Here is a 25,286-nt window from a genome sequence, read left to right on the forward strand (position 1 = left end):
TTAATGGTTATAATTAATTACTATTATTATTTTCATGCTCAAATTGTCCCAGATTTGACAAGTGAGAACCCTTTTAAGATGGCTTCTGTCTCCGTCTGTGTCTCTTTTGTTATATGTCCCCATATATAACTCTCTGAGCACTTTCTTGCTTTCAGGCATAAAAAGATATTCTGGGTTTATCTTATATTTCTCCTGACCTACCCCTGGAATCCAACCTCCCTCCAATAAGCTCTACTTCTTTTGAGCACACACTGAAATTTGGAAACCAAGATCTGTGTGCTAGTTGTGCTCACTGATTTGAGGTTTGAGGGGGCTACTGCTTTAAGGCCATCTCAAAGCAAGTAAAATGTACACTTAGTTTACTTACATTTATTGAAATCCTTAAGTTCTAATACCTCTAATTCCAATCCATCATGATATTCATGCTAATTTTCTTCCTTTACATATTTGTACTCCATTATCAGACAGTGAGAAAGCTGGCTCCCACTATCCTTAATCTGTTTACTTCCTCAATCTCATGGTATGCTTCCAGTCTTCCACCACTTCCTGTTCTCTCCCGCCTACCTGGATGCCCCCTCCCATCCTGCTTGGGCTTTGACACTCCACACCAGCCTGGAAGAGTTGCCAGATTTAGCAAATGGAAATACAGATGCCTAGCTAAATTTGAATTCCAGAAAGCAACAAATAATTTTTAGGAATATATTTATAATAAAAGTATTTTTCATTTATCTGAAATTCAAGGTTAACTGGGCATCCTGTATTTAATCTGGCAACCTATAATCTGATCCTTCACTTGGACCCCCTTCTTTCCAGCTCAGGCTCTGAAACCCAGCTTTGAACTTCTCCAATGTACGGACTCATTCCTTACCCCACTCGGGCTCTGACCCCTCTGATACCAGGCCATCTACTCCATGTTAAAGCCTTCCTCAGTTTGGGCTCTGACATCTCATGCAAAGTTGCTCCTGAACACAGATGCCCTTTTAACTGCTTAGGTTTTAATACCTCTTGCCAGGCCACCTTTCTGTGAATCCTCTCTTTATTCTGCTTGGGCTCCAACAGCCAGTGCCAGACCATCCCGCTAGATGCTTTCCTTACCTGTTTGGATTCTGATACTCCATGCCAAGCTTCTCCCTCCCACCCCAGGTGGCTGCTGTCCTCACCTTGCTTGGGCTCAGATCCACCTACTGACCATCTCTGCATGAACATTCCTTCATCATGTTATGTCTCTGATACAACAAGCCTGATGTGATGCAGGGTCACTAATTCACTCCATGAGGGCTCTAACTTCTCATACAAAACCATATTCCAATGCAGACACCATCCTCATCTGGCTCAGGCTGTCTCCCTATGCCCACTGCACTGTGTATAGATGCCCTGTCATCCTACTTAGGCTCTAACCTATCACATCTGGCTGCCCTCTGTGTGGATGCTTACCTCATTCTGACCTACCTTATGGCCTTAGGACTGAATGTTTCAGGAAGAGAAAGAAAAGGGGAAGAGGAAGAGCAATACTTTGCACTTTGATTCAAATAAACCAAGGGCAGAAATGTTAGAGTGGAGTCACCGCAGAAGTGGCATTATGAAAAAATTGTCCAATGGTTTCTTTAACACAAAGCATAATATGCCCCTTACATTCCTCCAAGTATCCTATATTCCAGGTAATTATACTTTTGGATTCTATGCTCTTATGTTTGGAAAAACTAAAAATAATTAAATCAAACATTTTTTCTACTTTTATCTTTTGAATATTTAGGGAGAAAACTATTGAACATTTGCTACTTTACAAATATCTTGCAATATCTTATCTTTTAGAGTGGCATTTTCAAACAAGCTGCTATTTCAGGGCTTGATTGTAAAGCCTTTTCAGGGTATAGCTACTAGTTTCACTTCTTCTTTCAGACACTCTGGCATGACCTCAGGGGCAGGGAGAGAGGTAGGAGAGGGCAGAAAAGGCTTTGCGATTTAGAAAGCTCTAAAGATGGTACTGTTTCAACCCTCTTTTATAATATGATACTATTCTGGTCAAAGAAACAAAAATTAGTGTTCAACATTTCACTTTTCTCATCATCCTATGCACTATGGGTTGTTTTCATGTTAAAGCCATTTCCTTTGTCTTACTGCATAGAAAATCTGTGCATCTGTCCTCTGAGCTACACTGCGTGCAAACTAGTCCCGCTTTATAAGGCCTTCTTGTCAGAGTTCCTCTACAAAAAAGCAGAAAACATTTAGTTAGAAAAAGCCTCAAATTGTATGTTATTTACATAATATGGTTATCATTTTTTGTTAGGTTATAAAGGTGATTTAATTAAGAATAAGGACTCAAGGAAGTACTTAAATTGGAGATGCAATCTTCCCTTCCCACTTCTCTTTTTTCCCACTGAAAAGTCTCTTAAACTAATTTTCATATCCTTAAAACAAAATAGTATAACTTAAATATGATTGGGTTTTAAAGCATCTTTCATCTTAGTTTGCAGCAAAGTTTTCCTTTAAAAATGGATGTTACAGAATGTTTTGTAATTAACTACTTTCTGGTTGGCACAAATGTATAAAAAGTTCTAAAGAAATGATATATTAATTTTCTGAAGAGTATGCAATATCTTGAAATGTTTATTGTCCCAAAGACCTAGTTGCATGGCTTACTTCGAGGTCTACATGAAAAATACATAAATATATCAACAAGCAAATAAATATAAATGGAATTTTACAAAGTTGTTTTATCCATTCTTTAGAGCAGAGGGGAGAAGTGAGAAATTACTATGTCAATTGCCCAAAGCTAAGTAAGGAAAAGAGGCCCAAAAATAGATATGATTTGGGAAGCTTGTATAAAAGACCTAGGATAGGAAAGAAGAAGTAGTTAGGAAAAAATATTTTTGAGTGAGGAGAGGGTCATTAATACTGGTCATTTAAAGAGGACTGCTTATTTACTCAGTGTGCACTGGAAGCTATAAAAACAAACATTAGGCCTGTAGGTCTCCGGAACTTTTCTTAAACTCATATCTGGTTGTACCTTCAGCATATTGCCACCTACAGGACATGTGTCTAGGCCCTAGATAAGGACACGTTGCCTGGCTTGCCTAATGGATAATATACCCATGTCCAACCCAAAGTCCATTAGAAAACCATTATTCAAATTTTATAATAGAAGTCTTCTGTTCCAGAAGGAGAAACTTGCTTACACTATACTCATTTCTGTCACTACCTTGTTCATGAAGAAGGCAATTCAGTTCCATGGATTGACAATCTAACAATTATAATTTGTAAGCAGATTTTTCTCAAAGTTTCCATGTACAGACTCACACAGTTTGTATGTAGTCCATAGGACGATGGCAAGAGAAGGTCAACAGATGTTGATCTTTCTATGTCATCGTTACAGAATAGTTACACCATGCAAACAATAACCACTTTCACTACTTCTGTATATCATTGAGAAATACCACAATGCTGGCTTCTTGTCTACATCTGGACACCTATAGGTTTCCCAAGCAGATTCAAAGAATCTATTCCAGTAAGCTAGAGAAAAATACAATGCAATAAGCAGCAAGGAAGATTATATTTTAGAGAGCCTATCTGGTTCTCTTTCTGATACATCTAATATATTTGTCTTTGCCAAAACTTTATGATCACTTCCTAGATTTATTCAAGGTCAAGGAAAGCATGGATCCTTTCATTTTCTACTCAAATTATCCCTTTGAGTGCAAAGCTATGTGACTTTGTGTCACTTTGGGTAAAACTGACTTGGTCACATCTCCTCCTCTTCAACATCTCAGAACTAAATGGCTAGGGACCACAGTCAAACATTGACAAAGCTCCTTCAAGGCTGATATTTTGCTGTACCATCCTCTAATCCTCCCGGAGACACTATCTTCTTTCTGATCATGCTTTCTTACTCATTTTGGTGCTTGGCTCACAATTTCCCTTTCAGTCAAAGTTTTCCCCTTGTCTTAGAATTTGGAACCTAGATGATTACAATTGCTTACAGGTGATTGGTCCAATAACCTGGTCTCTCTCTTACTGGATGTCTTCACCATCACAACACTTCTAAATACTCTGTAATTGTTGTATTTGTAGCTATACTCCGGACCTTGTTATCCCCTAAATTGCTCCACCTCTGAACTCACAAAAACCAAACATTACTCTCACTGACTGCAGCCTCCTATCCTTCCTGGTTGCTCACTTACTTACTTGTCCATTAATTTCACTGGTACTGCAAGTCTATTTTCTCCCAATCCATCCTGTTATCTCTTCTCTGTCTGGATTAGGTCTTGACATATTCTAATATTTGCATATTCGGCTAAAAACCTGAAACCCTCTTGCACTATTTTTTCCTTTACACCCACCTAATCGAACCCCAGGGTTGGAAAACATGAGGTCATTTCACTGTCTGAATATTCCATGTCTGCTTCAGGGCACTGGGTGCTGCTGGAGAAAAATCATTAAACTAGATAAAGAATCTTTCTACAGTTCGTCAGTCAAATTTCTCTCCGTTTTCCATAACTATTTCAAATCTTTCCAATCTTCAAAACTCCAGCATCACCATCTTCCCCTTTATTCTCAGAACATTATCTGTCTTACTTTACAGAGAAACATAATGGCCCTTAGATTGGAACTTGAGAAAATTTTTGTCACTAATATGATGAATATTCCCACTCCATCTTTCCTTTTTTTCTGATAAAACTGAAGAACTTCTCCTTCTTTCTTAGGTTAATCTCTTTATACCTTTATTACTGATAAAGAATTGCTTTTATTCTATATTAGATACTTCATGCCAATATCTAAATATACTCATATCATTCCCATTTTAAAAACAAAACAAAATAAAAGCAACAACAAACAGTCCTTGATTCATTCCAACCTGGATCACTTTCCTCTACCCCACACCAGTGGCTCTTCCTATGTTTATCAATGAACTGCTCTTTAAATCTGATATTTTTAAATCTTTACTTTGCATGACCTCTTAGAACTTGCAATGTTAGACAAACCTTCCTTCTGAAAACATTTTCCCCATGCCTACTATGATATACTCTTCTCGTTTTTTTCTTCTATCTGTCTGGCCACTCTTAGGTGGCCCCTGCCATTTATTTTCCTCTAACTGCCCTTGACTGTTGGCATGATAGTCTACAGGCCCTCCTCCCTTTGCACTCTGTGCGCTCTCGCAGACAATCCATCTACTCCCATGATTTCAATTGTCACTGGCACTCCAAATATTTGTTCTATGCCATGCCTCACTCAAGAGCTTCTGATCCATGTAACCACCTGCTGACTAAACATCTCAAAGTGAGTATTTCACAACCAACTCAAATTCTTTATGTCCCAAATGCAACTCATCATTTTCCCTCCCAAAAGGTTTAGTGTTCCTCATTGCAGTTAACGGTAACACTATTTATGACTGAGTTATAAATCTGAGAATTTTCTTTGACTATTTCTTGTCTCTCATTATTTCATACAATGATGTACAAATCCTGTTATTTATACCTTCTAAAATGTGTTAAATACATCTCCAATATCATTCCAGATATCCTTTGTTGCTATAAAAGTAAGTAAATAAATAAATAAAGGTAATACATGTATAATATTTGTAAGTATATGGTAGATGGAGGAAGCAGAAAAAGCAACCTTAAACAGGAAAAAATGCTCTGGTTAGTGTGGTTCTGGTTAGTGTGGCTCAGTGGATTGCTCTGGTTAGTGTGCTCAGTGGATTGAGTTCACAGGGATGGCCCCTGTGAACCAAAGTGTCGCTCATTTGATTCCCAGCCAGGGCACATGCTTGGGTTGCAGGCCAGGTCAGGTGCCCAGTAGGGGGCCTGCAAGAGGCAACCATACACTGACGTTTCTTTCCCTCTCTTTCTCCCCGCCCTCCGCCCTGCTCCCCCTCTGTCTAAAATAAATAAAATTTTTTTAAAAAGAAAGGAAGAATGTCTCCATCTTACACTTTTCATCTGTCTCCCAAAGATAACTTCTTTAACAGCTTCTATGTGTTCTTCCAGGAAAAAAGTTTTTTACAAAAATTCTTAGTACTTCTATATTTGTGATAGAAACGGCTAGTTGTAAGTTTAAATATCTCTTGAAATACTGAAATAAAAATATGTTAACTCGGCATATAAATGGCAAGCTGTATTTCCCACACTGTATTTCCCAACTTTCCTTGTATCTTAGATGTGGCATATGACCAGTTTCCCATCTAATGTAATGGGAGTAGCAGTGACATGCACCACTTCCCATCTGGTGCTTTTAGAGATGGTCAAGCTGCCAACATGTTTCTCTTCCCTTACTATAAGCTAGCTCATATCACTAGGAGCTGGAGGCACTGGAGTCCATCTACCCTGGCTTCTCTACAGTATTATCAGAAAATCCTCCCAGCTTCACCATTACTGTGACAGCAGAGGCTGGAGAGATTGATAAAACTGTCCACACAACCCTCAGCTTCACATATAGTGAAAAATACCCAGATAAAACCCCCTCTATGAAATATTCCCCCAGGAAAATCTAGAAGATAATAACCTCTCAAGTGTTTTAAAATTAACAGTGTTACAGGCAGAAGAAAACCTTGGTGTGGTGATGATCTTTAATGGCAGCTGTGCAAGAAAAATTAAATGAAATAGTAGGTCAAATAGAAACTAGAAGATAAGGAAAAGAAACAAAAAGAAGCAGAAGAAGCTGAAAAACAATTTTTTCATGGCACTCCTGTTACTATTGAGAATTTTCTTAAGTCGGAAAGCCAAGTTTGATGCAGAACTCTTGGCAATTAAAAAGAAAGGGATGAAAGAAGAACAAGTGGGAAAAAATTAACTAAGTGGGAAACAGCTATTTGAAATATTATAGATCATCATCTTGACACACCTGATAGCCAGTTCTTGGAGAATGCTGGAAACAATGTGGAGGTAAATGAGTTTTTGTTCCAGGAAATGAATGACTTGGAGCTGGAGGATGATGCAGATGATCCTGGTGACCCAGTAAGTGACTTCACCAACTAACAGACTATCCCAGTCTGCAGGGGGACTTGACTGCCACAGTATCTGTGGCTCTGCTGAGAGGATGTTGGTTTTCCTCTTTTTTTCTAAGAAAAAAATAATTCAGGAGAATATTCTTTTGATAGCTTTCATCATGGAATTTAATAAACCGACTTTAAGTTTAAAAAAAAGAAGAGGAAATCCAAAACAATTCTGACAAGAATACTTGGAAGCCAAGTAAAGAACATAAGGCAAGATGCACAAGCTGGTAAACTGTATGAGATGCTCCCAAGACAATGAAGAAAATGAGGAAGAAAAAATGACAATTCCACTTAGTAAGGTGTGCAGATGATGTTTTATTGAGTTGTACACTTGAAAACTCTATGGTTTTGTGAACCAATGTCACATCCGTGAATTAAATTAAACAAGAAAACAACATGTAAGAGATGGGGAAGAACTGAAAGAACAAATTCTATCTGGAATAAGGCAGGAGAGAATTATAAGAAGAGAAAATGTAGAGAAATTCTTAATCGTGAAATTTTTTTCCTTCCTTTAATTGGGCTCTTGAGGGTTTAATGTATTTTATTGATCTTTCAAAAGATTTGTAGATTTATTTACCCTTTCTCATTCTTTTTTTGTTTTTTTTTATGTCATTATTTTGAGACGTTTCATCTTTTAAGTATTTTTAGGGGGAGAGGTTGTTATATGTTGCTGTTTCTATAAAGATATGCAGTAGTCCTTTATCTTTAATCCTACTTAATATTGAGAATATTTGCAGTTACATGTTTTCTCAGATTACAGCTGTTGCTGGACCTTAGGATCCCATATGATACAGCCTCTTCCTTATTGCTTTCTATGCATTATATTTTAGTTCAGTTCAATAAAAATTTTAGTAAATTTTAATTAAACATTTAATATGTGATACAAATTCATGATAGAAAATTCAAAGGCATCAAGGAGAAAGTAATGTTTCTATACCAGTCTTTCAGCTACCCTCCCCAATGTTTTATTCTACAAGATTCATCTGTGTATATAGAAGAGTATATCAGTCTCTCTGTGTGTGTATCTTTATGATTCAAATAGGAGCACATTACACTTCCTGTGGTATTAATTATTTTACTTAATGATATGACTGGAAGTTTCCAGATTCTTTTTAAGATTTTCAGTGTTTTTAGTAGATGTGCGAAGGATTATTTAAGTAATTTTCTCCTTTTGATATGCATTCAGGCTATTATTTTTATTACAACCATGATTATCCAGGTAGACATATAATTCCCACGTGAGTTAGTACCTATAATATAATTTGGTAGTCATGGAATTACTGGGTCAGAGATCATATCTACCTTTATTTGGATAGGTATTACTAAATATCTATTCATCATGGTCACAACATTTTTATTACAAAATTATTTTTACATCAGCATATGAAAGACACTATTTTTTTAACTCCCTTGCTAACATATTTTCAAATATTTTGCTATTTATTGCTTTGAATTCAGTATATTTTAAGTTTCATCTCCTATTTTACATGAGCTTAGGTATCTTTTTTTATGTTTCAGAATATTTGGACTTCATTTTTTGGGAATTGATTGTTCCTACACATTTACTATTTTTCTCTTAAGTTGTTGGACTTTTTCTTTCAATTGTCAGAATATATTTTTTAAATATTTTATTTATTTATTTTTAGAGAGGGAAGGAAGGGAGAGAAAGAGAGAGAGAGAGAGAAACATCAATGTGCGGCTGCTGGGGGTTATGGCCTGCAACCCAGGAATGTACCCTGGCTGGGAATCGAACCTGGGATACTTTGGTTCCCAGCCCGCGCTCAATCCACTGAGCTACACCAGCCAGGGCTAATTGTCAGAATATTTTATATAAGTAAGAAAATTAGGTCTTTCATGTTATGTCATTCACCAGTATTTTCCCACTTTGATGTTTAACTTTTGACTTTATACATACTGTGTGTGTGTGTTTTTTTGGCCAAATAGAGTTTTTATTATAGAGAAAAAATCCGTACTTTTTCGTGGTTTGAGATTTGTGTCATGCTTTTACAAGCCTTCCAAAAATATTATTGGGCTGACCAAAAAGTCTGTTTAGGTTTTCATAAAATGGCTCTAGTAGTGCTTAGCTGTCTCTAACTTCATTTGAAAAGAATTGGTTAGATTGTATTGTGACAGCTGTCATATCAGCATGCATTAAAAAAACATTTATCAAAATCGGCAGATTTTTGAGTAGCCATTTTAATATTGGAAGATGGAAGAAAATAAACAGCATTTTCAGAATAGTATGCTTTATTATTTTAAGAGGGGCAAAATGCAGCTGAAAAGCAAAAAAAGATTTGTGCAGTGTATGAAGAAGGCGCTGCGACTGATCAAAAGTGTCAAAAGTGGCTTGCAACATTTCATGCTGGAGATTTCTTGCTGGAGGATGCTTCATGATCAGGTAGATCAGTTGAAGTTGATAGCGATCAAATTGATACATTAATTGAAAACATCCCACGTTATTCCATGAGGGAGATAGCCACCATACTCAAGATATCCAAATGAAGCATTGAAATCATTAGCACCAGCTTAGTTATGTCAATTGCTTTGGTGTTTGGGTTCCATATAAATTAAGTGAAAAAAAAAAACCTTTTTGACCACATTTCTGAATGCAATTCTCTACTTAAATATAAGGGAAACATTTTATTTTTAAAACAAATTGTGATGGGTGATGAAAAGTGGATGCTTTACAATAATGTGGAATGAAAGAGATCATGGGGCAAACAAAATGAACCATCATCAACCACACCAACGGCCAGTTTTCATTAAAAAAAAAAAAGGTGATGTGTATAAGGTGGGATTGGAAGGTAGTCCTTCTGGAAAACCAAATAATTAATTCTAATGGGTACTGCTCCAAATTAGACCACTCGAGTGAAAGCAGCACTCGAGACAAAAAGTGTCCAGAATTAATCAACATAATCTTCCATCAGGATAATGCAATACACCATGTTTCTCTGATGACTAGGCAAATACTGTTACAGCTTGGCTGGGAAGTTCTGATTCATCCACCCCATTCACCAGACATTGTACCTTTGGATTTCCATTTACCTCAGTCTTTACAAAGTTCTCTTAATGGAAAAAATTTCAATTCTTTGGAAGACTGCAAAAGGCACCTGGAACAGTTCTTTGCTCAAAAAGATAAAATGTTTTGGAAAGATGGAATTACGAAGTTGCCTCAAAGATGGCAGAACTTGGTGGAACAAAATGGTGAATATGTTATATAATAAAGTTATTAGTGAAAAATGTCTTTTATTTTTACTTAAACACTGAACGAACCTTTTGGTCAACTCAGTATTATCTCACATTTTCTTCTAGCAATTCTTTATTTTTTTTAACTTTTAAATATTTGATATACTTTACTTCTAGGTGTTATGAAAGTTGGTATAAGAATTAGTCTCTCGCCCTGGCTGGTGTGGCTCAGTGAATTGAGTACCAGCCTGTGAATCAAAAGGTTGCCTGTTTGATTCCTGGTCAGGGTACTTGCCTGGGTTGTGGGCCAGGTCCCCGGTGGGGGGTGTGCAAGAGGCAACCACACATCGATGTTTCTCTCCCTCTCTTTCTCCCTCCCTTCCCCTCTCTAAAAATAAATAAATTAAAATCTTTAAAAGAAAGAATTAGTCTTTTGCTTAAAATAACCATCTTTTCTGGAAGCACACCCTTGCCCCTCTCCTTCCCCTACAGGCATCTCCTAAACTCTAAGGGGCTCTAGGAAACTGGCAAGCAGGGAGCAATGGGCAATGTCAGCTTGTCCTGGGCTAACCCACTGAACAGGTCTCCAAGGCCTCATTCCTCTGACTTCTCAATGAGCTGAAGTAAGCCCTCCCAGGCTCTCCTATTGCTTCTTCTATCCTAGGTCCTTCCTTGTTTCACTGTCCAGAGCCTTAATAAACATTCTCAACATAAAAAATAAATAAAATTTAAAAAATTAAAAAATAATCATAAAGACTGGACAAAGTATACAGGGAGTGAGCAAAAGTAGGTTTACAGTTGTGAGCGTGTGAAAGATTTTTTCTAGTGTTCTTTCTTTATTAACTGTTGTATTATTTACTTGTATTACTGTTGTCTTCTTCTTATTGTTATTATTTCATATCCATATTTATGATTTATCTTTTAGCTAATAATGGCTTATAATTTAACCTACTTTTGTCCACCCTCCCCTGTATATAAAATATTTGTTTTCAGGCATTAGAAAACAACCAATATAGGGTTATGATCTTTGCAAATAAAAAATAACTCAATAAGAACCTTATATTTATTTGGTTTTTCTCTCTGAGAGCATTCTCCAAACACAGCTACAGAAACAAAATCCAAGCAAAGAATGTGTATTTTCTGGAAAAAGGAGATATTTGTGTTCATTGATGTTAAGGTATCTGGTATTTAGAACAAGGATCCCAAAGAGGAGGAGCTACAAAAAAGAGCTCCCAAAAGCCTATATAAAAAATTTCTGTGGGTCCATGGTCAGTTCCTAAGTTGCACGTGTCAAGGAAAATTCTGGAAGGATCTTGGAGTTACTTGGAGGCTGAAGATCTGCACAGAGATCTCAGAAACTGCATAGTGCTGAGAAGACAAAGTTGCAGTTTGGGCCCAGCCAGAATGGAGAGCTGTTGGAAAACAGTGTGGGGCCTTACCAAGTAGAACATAAAAATCCAGAGAATATGTATATATTTGATTCTATAAAACCTTAAAACTAACTTATGGCTAAAGAAATATCATAGACATAGAAAAAGAAAAAATAATATACTGGTAAAATGTATTTCTGGGATATGTGGCAGAGTCAGTCACCTGAATTTACAAAGAATTCATACAAATCAAAAAGAGAAACAACCCAGGAGAATAATGTGCAGAAGATATGAAGAGTTTATTTCCTGAAAAGAAAATGGTCATTAATCATATGAAAAGATATTGTCCCACTCATAATTGAAGTAACTGAGGTAAAAGCAAAAATAAATGACCACTTTCCACTCATCCTTTTGAGAAGTGGGGAAGCTTAACTGATACTCTGCACATGTCAGGGAACAGTAAATTGGTACAACCTTTCTGAAACTCAAATTTCATATGGATAGTTTGATTGGAAGACTTTAAAAGTACTCTTCCATCTCTGAGATGTTACAGTTCCTTATATGCATGATATCAGTTCCCATTAATAATGCAATCTCCAAAAAATGGTCAATTAAAATTGTCCTTCTTATTACAAATTAGATATACTCCTGAAATAACTTATACAGCATACATTTTAACACATCTAACTTTATCTTCTTTTTACTTTTTTTATAATATTGGAGTAAACTATTTTGGAAAGTAATTTAGATTCAGTGCTAATTAGGTAAGTATTGTGAAATAATACTAAAGTTAAGATTCATTTAAGAAGTAATAATTGGCTAGTCAATATATAATATTAATATGCCCAAATTATAACTTATTGGCTCATTATAAAATTAAAAATATCTCAGTATAACATCTTTAACATCCTATATTTAATTTTCTTATAGGACACAAAGACATCTGTGAGAATATACTGAAAGTTAGGAAAACAATATAAAAATTGACAATTTATTTGTTTTCATATTCTTTTTAAAATTGAAAGTAACTTACCCTGGTGCATAGTTGCATATGAAAATTGCTGCATATCTAATACGTCCAATTTTTGAACATGGAGTAACAGCACAACCAACTTTGTAAGACTTGTCCCAAACAAGCTAAAATAAAATTTTCAAGAAAACATGAAATTTAATTCTAAACATTTACTTTGCCATATTATAAACAATACTATATTCAATTCACATAGAACCTTTAATTAACTACACGATTGAAGAAATATGAACTATTCTCCATCTGGGAGCAGATAGAGAATTATCATGGTTTTAGGGAAACATTTATAACACTGTATTTAGAGAAACACTTTAAAAGATTCTAACAGTAAGTGTCCTTAGGATAAAGAGTTTGAGAAATGCTGATCCAGAATAATAGAGCCGAAGAAAGGCCCACCTGCTGAATCAGTTTGCATGTTCTCGGTGGATCTGAGAGTGCTAGAGGAAGATGGAAAGAGAAAAGTTTTCTAAGAATAAAAGTTATAAACAAAGGGGAGAAAAAGAGAGATACTAAGATTATAGAAGGGAAGGAAAAGTGATACAAGAGTAGAGAGTAATTGAATACTATTAGCACTTTTGTTGAAGAAATTCCATTATAAAATAGGGTCTGAACCTTTCATTTAAAAAATGAATAAAGAGGCTTGTTCTTATAAAAGGAAAAACAGGCCTTAAACTGAAGTAATGGTATGAGGATAATTAAAGATATTCCAGAAATTATCTGTATGACTTTAATATTTCTAATAGTCTCAAGTGACAAAAAAGTACATTTTGTTGTGCTCATCTCTGTGGGAGAGAGGGGAACCATTTCTGTTTTATTTTTATTTTTATTCCAAGCCTTATTGGTTTTGAAAATGTGATTCTTAAATAGAGTGATGCAGGAAAAGAACAGAGAATAGAATGTCTGCAACAGTTAAATTAGAATTAGGTCAGATGCAGGCAACAAAAATGTCTAAGATCCTAGGATTAAGGAGTACAAAACATACAGTAGAAGGTTAGGGAGCAGACTGTTAGTTTGCAGAGAGTATGAAGTGACATTAAGGAGACTAGTTTTGATATGAGTAAGGCAATGGAAAACCACTATAACTTTCTAGAATAACAGTAAACAGATCAAATATTTTTGCAACATGATTAATTTGATGAAAGAGATATGAGTTCAACATGAAAAATTTCAAAGATGTAAAGTGTCAGGATGGGTGGGGTAGGACAAAAGGGAGTCTAACTACAACCAATCATAGTGGCTGGACTACAATCAAGATGGCGGCCGAACTATAACCCAGAAGAGATGGCTGACGTCAAACCAGGAACCACCAATGATATGTTGCTGCTTTGTTCACAAGGAACCAATCCCCAGCTCCCACGGAGAGCTGACCCAAAGGTGGGTACCCCCCCACCTTTCCCTGCGCAGCGAGGCTTCTCTGGCCCACCTTTCTCTGGGCCACAGAATCTTGCTGGGAGGCCAAACCCCAATAAAAAGCTTTATACTGCCCAATTTTGTGGCTGACTAGCATTTATTCCTTGGTGGAGCCTAGGAAAACCTGTCATAAAGTTGTACATTAAACATGATATTAGAGTCTACTGAAAGAAAAATAATAATATTTTAAATTAAATGGGAAGTTCACCCTGATACAAATATTTATTGAAGACCTAAATAATGTCAGGTTGTTGTATTGAGAATAAATATATGACAAGATCCCTGCTTTCAGTGTAGAATCACATGTAGATGATTATTAAACAATGTGATGGGTGAAGTAACAAGTGTATGTATGGGAAATAACAAGTGGTTCAATATTTTTGGAGAATAAAGTGTAAGGGTGGAGAGTCGAGTATAAGGGTAGATTGTTAGATATGAAGTAGGGAAATAATACTATTAACTTGCATTTAAATGTTTGAAACCATTAGTTATATTGTAGTATATGTACTGATCTGCGCAAAAAATATCAAGTCTTTAACTTACAGTATATTTATAGCCAATCATTTTAAAATAAATTTTATTTTCCAGTTTCTTCCTTTTCCAGTGTTTATTATGTTTAAAAAAACACCTTTCATCTTTGGTTATGAAGATTAGATTTCCTATATTCAAAAGAATTTTAATTGCAGGGGATAATGAGGGGAAAAGGGGGAAGGGTTTTCAGGAACAGCTATAAAGGACACAGGGACAAAACCAAGGTGGGGTGGGATCAGGGGAGGGAGGTGGGGATGGCCAGGTGGGGGGAAATGGAGACAACTGTACTTGAACAACAATAAAAAAAAATAAAAGAATGTTTCAATTGTATAATTCACATAATAGATGAAATTATAGACCTTTTGAAGACCTAGGACTGATAAGAATTTGATTCTATTAGACGTAATAATTTTACCATTTCAATTTATTTGTAAAACTGAAATGATCAATAAAAACTTAATAGTAAAGCAATTAAGGAGTTCATTGAATTAATAATATAAAAATTAGATACCTGTAGATAATTAGAACAGTTACCAGAACAACTGCCATTTTCAAAGTTATACATTTTTCTCTCTGCATACCAACTTCTGATAGCAAGGCTTGCAGTAAATTGATTTTCAGGGCCGATCCACATATTTTCACCAATACCATTAAATGTAGGATGGACCATTTGTAGTTCTTCTAAATAAATGTTGTGTGTAGATACACACTTTTTCCCCCAGGCTCTCGCAGTCCGTGACAAAGCTACATCCCACGTCTGAAAAAAATGCAAAAGCAAAGAAAACAAAATAGTAACAATGGGTGTTTTTGGCTTGTTTGCTCTATGTTATTTTTCTTGAGTTCTTATAGTAAGATTTAAGGAAAACAATCCTAACTTTGTGCATATGGGTCTTATTTGCGGAATTTCTGTGAGGCAATTTCTTAAAGATAATCATAAATGACACAACTATTTCCTGAAACAAAGGATTATGCATATATTTGTCATTAAAAAGTCAGTGTGTTAGATGATGCAAATGACTGTGATACTTACATGTAGTCTGTTCAGAACTCTACAATACTGTATAATAGTCATGTAGTCTCTTCAGAATATATATTTTTAATCTCGTGCCTTTTATTCATAGTAATATAATAAAATATTCATCTAAGAACTATTTATTGAGCACTGATTCTATGCAAAATATTGTGTTGTGAGGAATAAAACCTGAAGTATAAATTTAGTTCTCTAGGTGCTTACTGTAAGGTAATAACCTGGGATATTTTATATCTGTGCATACACACACACACACACACATACACATATATGTATATGCACACACACATAATAGCTGGTAGTTTATAAATGTTGTGAAAGAGGAACATAAAGTTTTATTATGTTCTCAGAAACGTGAGAAAATTTCATTAGATTGCTACTCCCTGGCCACTCTCTGGAAATATCCACTAATGTGTACTTTTGTCATTATTTAGAGCCTCATTAAGTTCATTGTTAAGGACAAGAACAAAAAGAATGCACATAGAAAAATCAACTAAATAGTAGTAAAACCAGAATGCTAAGTATATGTGTTACAGTATACCTAAAACTAATACTAAGATTTCCTTAGGGTTTTCTCAGTTAATTTCATAGATTATACATATATGAGGGGGATCCAAAAAAAAATCCCTGGAATCTATTTATAAAAAACTGTGTATTTATTCTTACATTTTTAAACTTCGGTCACTTTTTAAGTACTTTACATTTGATGCAATACGCTTATCAAGGTGTTTTATCCACTGCTCCAGTTTTTTAACTACTTGATTTTGATACCTTTTAGTACTTCTGCTGGGTTTTTTTTCCTACCTCTTCAAAGTAAGGCAAAACATTTCCCTTTGTGGACTTCTTTCAGGGGGAAACAAAAAAAAAGTTCCTTAAGGCAAGGTCGGGTGAATAGGAAGGGTGGGGCATGGGGGTCATGCTGTTTTTGGTCAGTACAGTGTAGGCAGGTGCACTTGTAAACCACCCATCATGAAATGGGCAAAGGCATTGAAAGTCTTAAAAAAAAAAATTCAGTGAAGTCCAACGCAGCCTCTCAAAACAATGCTTGCTAGTACACTGATATAGATGGGTTCCTAGAACACTTACCTAAGGGGAGAGCCAGTATGACAAGGGGCATGCACTCCAGAAGATTAAGTCCGGTTTGGGGGGTCCCTCATCATACACAATATAGAAAGTATAGTATAGAAAATATACAGACCAGGCCTTTAGAATACTCTCTCCTACTACTTCCTTCCCCAAAGGTAATTTTTGTTTTAAAAAATGGCTATTTTTAAATTTTTTCCTTGCACCATTGACTGGAAACTTATAGTTTTCAGTTACAGAGATTGTTCCATATTAGCACAATTAGCTCTACTTAACTTTTGCAATCTCTACATAGTATTCCATAGTATTGATAGCATATAATAAATGTTATCATTCTGCTCTTAATGACCTTTTAGATTATTTCTCATTGGCAAACAATGTTCTATGAACCATCCTTTTACCACCTTACTTTGCATATTATTTATACATCACATGCTCACTATGCACCAGTCACTATTCTGTTTTTATGCATGATTTCACCTAATGTCCAGAATAGCCCTATGACATATGCATTATTATTATTTTTTGTTTCACAAAGGAAGTAACTAAAATCAAACAAGCAGTTCACTTGTAGTCACTTATAGCCAATAAATTGTGGAGTCTGAATTTAAACCCAGGAAGTCTAACTCTCAACTCCAAGTATGTATGTATTTTACTTCATTGCTTTCCATGATGCTGTGTAAAATAAGTTATGATATTTACAAATTTCTTTGCTCACCCTGAAATAAAATTACAATTGAAAACAGGTTGATTTTTTTCAACTATATAACAGAGTGTTTTCAACTATAGTCAATACCTTCTTACCAACCTCTTCCTATTTTCCCCACTCCCAGCTCCTGGAAACTTTCTTTTCTACTGTTTCTAAGAGTCAGGCTTTAAAAAATTTTTTTTTAGATTCTAAATATGAGTGATACTATATAGCTTTTGTCTTTGTCTGGCTTATTTAACTTAACATAATGACCTCAAGGTATATTCAAGTTATTGTAAATGGCAGGATTTCTTTCCTGCCTGAATAATATTCATTGTGTATATATACCACATCCTCTTTATCCATTCATGGATAAAGAACAGGGATGGATACTTAGGTTGTTTCTCCATCTTGGCTATTGTAAATAATAGTTCAATGAACTTGGGATTGCAGTAATCTCTTTGATATCCTGTTTTTAATTTCCCTTGGATATGTACCCACAAGTTCAGTTGCTGGATCATATGACAGTTCTGTTTTTTAATTTTTGAGGAACTGTTATGTTTTGTTTTGGGTAGAAATACTATGCTCAACTGAGTATGTTTTGCCAATATTTAACAAAAGTTCACTGTGGGAATTACAATAATTCCATAAGCCAATAGCATATATGATGTCTCTTAATAAACCAGTAAAAAATAACATACTTTAAAGCAATGATAGCTTAATTACACTATTGTTCCAGGCAAAGGGAGATGATGGGAATAAAGTCCAAATTTAGTTGAGGTGCACTTTTTACAAGTTGATACTCAGGAGACACAGCTAAGCAACCTAGAGCTGGTGTCCAGCTGCCAGTGCAAAAATGAAAAAGTCATTTGTTAGTAGAGCGTGCTGCTAGGGTACAATGGTACTGGTGTTGATGGGCACGCTGATCTTCACAGGGCCACTGCGCAGCTTTGGCCACTGCTAGTAAAAGAGTAGCCTTTACTGCAGTCACAGTTAATGTCCCAAAGGTCTTCAAAGAGTTACTTATTTCAGCAAAGAGGGGACTTGCTCAGGCTGAAACTCTATTATGTGTAGACTAAATGTCCCATTCATAGTTGTTCCTTCAGATGTTTTGTACTGGTAAGTTCCAGCAGTGCGCTTCATCAGCTTAACTCCTAAGTGCTTAGCAAAAACCACAAATGAAGTGATGACATCCTGACACATCTTACCTCATTCTTAAGTCAAAACAACTTTACTCTTAGAATAACTTCATTTTTGTCATATACAAGTGGATTTGAAATAATATCAAACCAATACATGACATATTTTCCATAGCAGCTACACCAGTCTACATTGCTCCCAATAGTGCACTTTTTCTCCATAGAAATAGTTCCTTTTTCTCCATATCCTCATCAAGACTTGCTATCGCTTGTCTTTTTGATGATGGCCATTCTAATACCTGTGAGGTGACATCTCACTGCAGTTTTGACTTGCAACCTTAAAAATGGAAATTCTGATACATGCTACAACATAGGTGAACCTTGAACACACTATTGCTAAGTGAAATAAGCCAGTCACAAGAAGAAACACTACATGATTCCTACATGAAGTACTTCAAGTAGTCAAATTCATAGAGATAGGAGGCAGAATGGTGGTAGCTGGAAACCAGAGGAAGGAGGAAACGGGGAGTTAGTGTTTAACAGGACAGAGTTGCAGCTGGGGAAGATGAAAATGTTTAGCAGATGAGTGGTGGTGATGGTGGCACAACGATGTGAATGTGCTTATGCCACAGGATGCTACACTGAAAGGTGGTTAAAAGGGTAAACTTTATGTTATGCACTTTACAACAATAATAAAAACTAATTTTTTTAAGTTTAATAAGAAGGTAGAAAAAATACTAGAAGAAAACAACAGCATGGACATAGGCAGGGGACAGAATTTGTGTTGCAAGATCTTTTTATATTTGGAAGGAGGTTATAGATGTTGATTAACTCTGGATTTTGTAAACTGATATGCATAGTAAAATGTTAAGAGTGACCAATAAAAAATGAAAATAAATGTATGATTTTCAAAGCTCTCAAGGAAAAGTTCAAAGAGACCATAGTGTTACAACAAATTATGCTATTTACAGTTAATATTTACATCCTAGCAAAATCAGTGGAAATATACAGACCAACTTTTAGAAAGAGGAGAAGGGTAAAAATTTAGGCTGGGGCTTTAAACTGTTTCCAATACAATGTTCCTATTAAAATAATCATTTATTAAGATATATATTGCAAGTGCACAAGTGTACTTGCTCTCTATACTTTTACTCTCTATATACTTTCTGTATATTACTCTCTAATTTTCTTTATGTTTGAAATATAATATTTAGAGATTAGAGATACATAACTTATAAAATGTACTATAAGCTATTATGTGTTTATTAACTATCAGAAGGAAGGCTAACCTTCAAACTTAGGAAAAACAGAATTACTCATAAAGGGGGTTGTACATAGCTTAAACTCTCAAATACCCCCAAATACTCTGATTAAATTCAAAACATAAAAATTGGCTTGGAAATAACTATCTTCAGCAACAGTGGTAAATCCTAGTATATTTCTATAAGAAAATATATAAACAGAAGAGGAAACACTGACAATACAAAAGACAAAGAAAATGAACAAGATAGAACCAAAATATGATCAATCAAAACAGCATTTTAAAGTTGACATTAACATGAAGTACCATTTTATAATTTATTAGGTTATCAAATGATTGAAAAATTCATGCCACTGTGGATATGGTAAAAACAAAACATTTATATACTGTTGGTATTTGCTTATTTTGGTACAATCCTTTAGACTAGCAATCACTACATGTCATATAAATTAAAAATAATACATTCTTTATTTATGCCATTTTTGGACTTTGACCTAAGAAACCAATCCAGAAGGAAGAACTGACTCAGGTCTACAGAGAGAGTCCTTGCAATATAATTTATAATGTTAATTGGAAGCTCCTGATTGCCTGATAATAGTTATTTCAGTACATTTTGCAGTCATTTTTAGTGACAATCATGAAGACTCGGTAGCAATACGGAAATAGTTGATGAGGCGCTAAATAGAAATGGGAGCAGGGGTAGGGAGGATGGGAAAGAAGCAAGAAGCATTTCAGGGAACGGAAAATCAGGGTTGGACAAGGGTGATGTGCCCAAAACACTCCCTCGGGGGCAAAATTTAGGGTGGATACCAAAAACTCAATAATCAAGGTAAGTAATATTTTTAAAAGCAAAATCAATGTAAAAACAGCCATGATGAAAAAAAATAAAGTTTTAAATAAAACAAGATCTTTTCACTTGTACCATTTTGAGAGTGCCTCATTTGCATTTCCAATTCAAGCCCAATAGTCCTGTTTAAGTTCATATTGTCTTCACCAATGACATTTTTGTGTTGATTATACATATATATAACTCAACTATATATATAATCCAACTACATATTTTATATATATGATAAAATTCAACTATCAATTTCTCGAATTGAAGCCTCCTTAAATTTTGCACCTCTGGTGAGTGCCTCTATTCACCCTAGGGCCAGCCCTGTGCAAAATCTTGGGAATAAACGAGTTAGAGAGACAGTGGTTTTTATTTCTCGGGTGGATAAACTTTACACATACATATTTTTAAACCCAAACTAAAAGTGCAGTTGCCCGCGATCCTTAAGCCTCAGTGTAGAGGCCCGCACTTTGTGAGGCCGAGGGGGTGCGTCTCACGCAACACCTGCTGTCTGAGAGGTTGGGGCAAACCGCCTCAGGGCCTCACCATGAAGCGCAAGTTCGCCCCTCGGGGCATGGCGTTGCCTCGGAGCTCATTGTGGAGGTTCACGTACTCATTGATGAACCTCACGTCCTCTTCGTGCGGCAAGAAAGTCGCGCTCAGGCCAGAAGCCAGCAGTAGCAGGCAGAGCTCACAGAGCCACAGCTTCAAATCGCTCGCTCGCTTCTTAGGCAGCGAACGGACGTACCAGTCCAGTGCAAACGAACTTGGAGCCTCCATGGTCCACCGGCCGCAGACAGCCAGTGCACACGTGCCCGCCCTCCCGGTGACGGGCTAACCTACAGGTCTGGCCCCGCCCCGTCCCGCCCCGCCGGGGCAGGAGGGGAAAGGGTGAGGGTAAGAGTGGCCTGTATCCTAGGAAAAGGTGGTCCTAGCTGCTGGCCGGTTGAACTTAAGGGAGGGTGAGTCAAATGACTGTAGGCTCTTCACTAAACTAATTAATGTAGTTGGTTATTATCCAGGTTGATTTCTGATACCAACTGATGCGTCATCATTTAAGCCCTCTTTACAGTAAATGTCAATTGCTGAATAATTAACATGTCTGAGGAACCTTCTAACTATGCAAGGATAGATGATCATTCTTCCGTGATTTTGTTGAATATAATTATTTTTTCATTCTTACCTGTTGAGTTGGGAATTTAATGGAGGATGCATCCTTTATTTTCATCATGGACTGAAAAATATCTTTTGTTTAGTGTTTTAATGATTCTTTGTGGGAGATCACAAAATAAATGGAAGATTGAAAAGCTCGACATTAGGGGTTGAACTAGGGATTGTCATATTCTCATAAGCTTGAAATATTTACATATTTTCTCTCATCAGCACTTTATAGACAGCCTGGAATATCAATAGTAATCTTCTCTGACAATTTGTCCAGTGCACATTAGGTAAGAACTTATTTTTTGTTTTCATTTCTCTTTTCAGACAAAACTGACTAGTGCTCTAGCAGTTTTAGCCTGTGCTTTTTACCTCCAAACATTTTTCTTTCAAAAACTTCCTTTGAAGAGTATAAATTCTAGGCACAAAATAAAAGCACATACTTGTTTAGGAGGTGGGTACCATTTGTATGTAATACATTGTGTTTGCTAGAATTAAGGAGATATTCAAAATCATTGACACAAGGGCAGAATTTTACCACAAAGAAAGCATTGTTAACCGCTTGGCCAAAATGTCTGAAAAGAAATGTGCCTTTAAAAATTATCTATGGTGTACACAATTGAAACCAATATACCTCAAAAGATGGTTTCATTCAAGTATTTAGTCATTTAGTAAATATTTATTACTAGGCAATATATTACAGGGTTGAGAAAGACTGTAGGATGAGACATCCTGCTCCAAGTAGCTTAGGTTTAGAGAACTAGAAAATTGGTAACTATTATACCATGTGAAAAATAAAAAGCCTTTCTGGAAAATGTGACATCAAGAAAGCAAATGATACAAGTAGGTGAAATAGTGCATTCTAAATAAAGGAAAAAACATGTAATAGTTTTTCCAGGAAAGTAGAAAAGGTTAAGAGTGCTTTACTATGATCAGAGCCTGCTTTAGGGGTGAAGATGGCAAGTGCTGAAATGCAATTCCTTTATTATGTTGATAGTGTTCTTAGATTATGAAAATTGCTTTAGTAAAGCATGAGATAAACAGAATAATGCAATCTTAGACTACAAAGAAATTTTAGACACTTTTACTAGTCCCGTGTAGTAGACATATTCTCTGACACATCATTGATAGGTGATCATTATATCCTCTGCTTAAAACATTGCACTGACAATGAAGTCACCATCTCTCATGCAGGCCATTTCAATGCTACACACCTCACTAGACAAGTATTTCTTTAGGACCCCCTTTGCGTCAGAGCTACAACTGCTGGACAAGCTGGATATTTCTATCCACATGAGGCTTTCAGTTAAAGGTGTTCTGGACCAATCATCAAGCAATTATAATACAAAGTAGTAAATGCTAAATTTATTTCAAAAATCCTTGCTATGGGTCAGGTGCTATTTTATTTTATTTATTTTATTGGAAATATACATAATAAAATTTACCATTTAAACCACATTTAGTGTAAAATTCATTGGCAGTTATGCTTGGAAAATATCAACTCATTTGAAAAACAAAACCCTTAAGAAACAGATATTATTGTGTTCATTTTACAGATGGAAAAACTGAGAAAAAGTGGAAATGTTAATGGGGGACCCGAGTCAGGGACTCCCCATCCACCTCCATTTTTGTCTCACTAGCAAGAGAGGAATTCAAAGGAAAGACAAACTCATATAGTGGAAATGACACAGCAAGTTTCCTTATGAAACACGTATGAGCACAAAGCTGCAAGCAGGCACCCAGCTGGTCTGAATGCCCTGCATACAGAGGAAATAAAGTTGTTCCATACACTTGAGCTGAGGCTATAAATGGGCGCTCAGCTGTATGAGCGTTCAGGGGTTATATACTTTACTCAATTTTTAGGTTCCCCATCCTTCACCTTCTAAACCTTGGGAATAATATACAGCTACAAAGCCTTTCTTTCTCAGCTAGTAAAGACTCTTTGTATTAGTGAAATTGCTACAGAGGCTCCCTTCCCAGCAAAGAGTCTCCAGGACTCCCCTCCTCCTGTGTTAACTCCCACTTGTGATGTCTGGAACCGGTGGCAGTCTTACTGGACCGGGCTCAGGACTGCTGAGTCAGTGGGTGAGACACGTCTCTCTCCTCCTCCCTGCCTTAGTTTATTACCTATCCTACCAACAGGGAGAGATGAACTTACTGTATTAAAATATAATGTGCCATTCATGCATGCTTAAGAAAAATTTAAAATTACTAAGAAAATGTATAGCATCATTAGAAAAATAAATGAAGGAGTTGAACAGAGACAAAAAAAACCCAAAATAATGTGGTGAAAGGTAGTTTCAGGAGCTACCCAACAGTTTGTCTCTATCCCAAAGTCAAAACCATAAAATCAAATATAAATAAAAAATCAAATCTGGGAATATTTATATGAAATATTGACCCCTAAATTATCATTACTCTAATATTCTTGAGCTCAATATTTATTCAGTAAGGTAATAAGTATGCAGCAATTCCTAGACATCTTTTCTAAAAGGACAGTATTATTCTCCCAGAATATCTTAATATCTCCTAAAAATATATTTATAAATCTGAGTTCAGTTTATGAAAATGTGTTTAAGTCTACTAGTAGTTCAAGAAATAAAAAGTAATAGCATTTACCTCACAGAATTATTGAGAGGATTATTATATGTGAAGCACTTCGTGCTTGGCATATTGAAAACATTACTTACTATTAGGTATTTTTAAGTTAATGATGTTAATAAACATAATAAATTACACCTCACTTTCATTTATATTGACAAGAATGAAAATACATTTTTAACACAGCATTTTGCCAGACATATTATGCATTCTCAATACATACTTCCTGAATTATTCTTATGACAACCAGCACTCTCACTAGCTGCAAGGAGTAAACCCAGTGTGTACAACTCCAGCTGAGTTCCTTGTGTTTTTGACTGGGGAGCACACTTTGCTGAGGGGAAATGGGAGTTCCACAGGGAGTGGTGATTATGGTATTTATTTGTTTCCTTTGCTGCAGGGTGTCAGTCTGGGCAGATTTAAGCAGATTATATTACCTAGTTTTAATGAAGCCAAGCACCACAAAATAATCACGCCTTGCAAAAATAGTTGAAAAGATATTGCAGATTGTAGTTGTACAGGTGCAAGTACAAGCAAACAATATCAATCATTTGATCATCATTTTCCTGGCATAAATGTTTATTTCACACTTATTTTAAAATTCATCTCCTGTCATCTTTTTAGGTTTACTTTTTGCATATTTTGCTCTCTTATAAAAATATAAAGAATACATGTGATTAATGCTACATAGATACTTTAGGTTCAAAGTTAGGGTTACCAACTTCCTGGTTTGTTTAGGGAATGCCTTGGGTTTACTGTGTTTTCTTATGGTCTGGGAAACCCCTCAGTCCTAGGCAAATCAAGGCTGTAAGTCACTCAGCAATATTTTTTAACTGATAGGGGTGCATAAAAAATTACAGGGAAGAATATGTACTAGAGAGAGGAGAGAAAGAAAAATATATATGTGAGACAGAAACACTGACTGTGTCCTGTAGGTGCCTGTACACTGAGGTTCAAACCCACAATGTAGATATGT

General features: G+C 35.8%; 1 protein-coding gene across 1 annotated transcript; it reads right to left on the reverse strand.

Moving 5' to 3' along the window:
* Nucleotides 1-764: 764 nt before the first annotated feature.
* Nucleotides 765-21,357, reverse strand: GLIPR1L2 (GLIPR1 like 2). The gene is made up of 4 exons (XM_028533400.2): nt 21,098-21,357; nt 15,027-15,272; nt 12,578-12,681; nt 765-2,204 (listed from the first exon to the last, which is right to left on the reverse strand). The coding sequence occupies exons 1-4, from the start codon at nt 21,329-21,331 to the stop codon at nt 2,090-2,092; spliced, it is 699 nt and encodes a 232-aa protein (XP_028389201.2). The 5' UTR covers nt 21,332-21,357; the 3' UTR covers nt 765-2,089.
* Between the last annotated feature and the right edge of the window lie 3,929 nt (nt 21,358-25,286).

This window comes from Phyllostomus discolor, chromosome 2, assembly GCF_004126475.2.
Source record: "Phyllostomus discolor isolate MPI-MPIP mPhyDis1 chromosome 2, mPhyDis1.pri.v3, whole genome shotgun sequence".
Lineage (NCBI taxonomy): Eukaryota > Metazoa > Chordata > Mammalia > Chiroptera > Phyllostomidae > Phyllostomus > Phyllostomus discolor.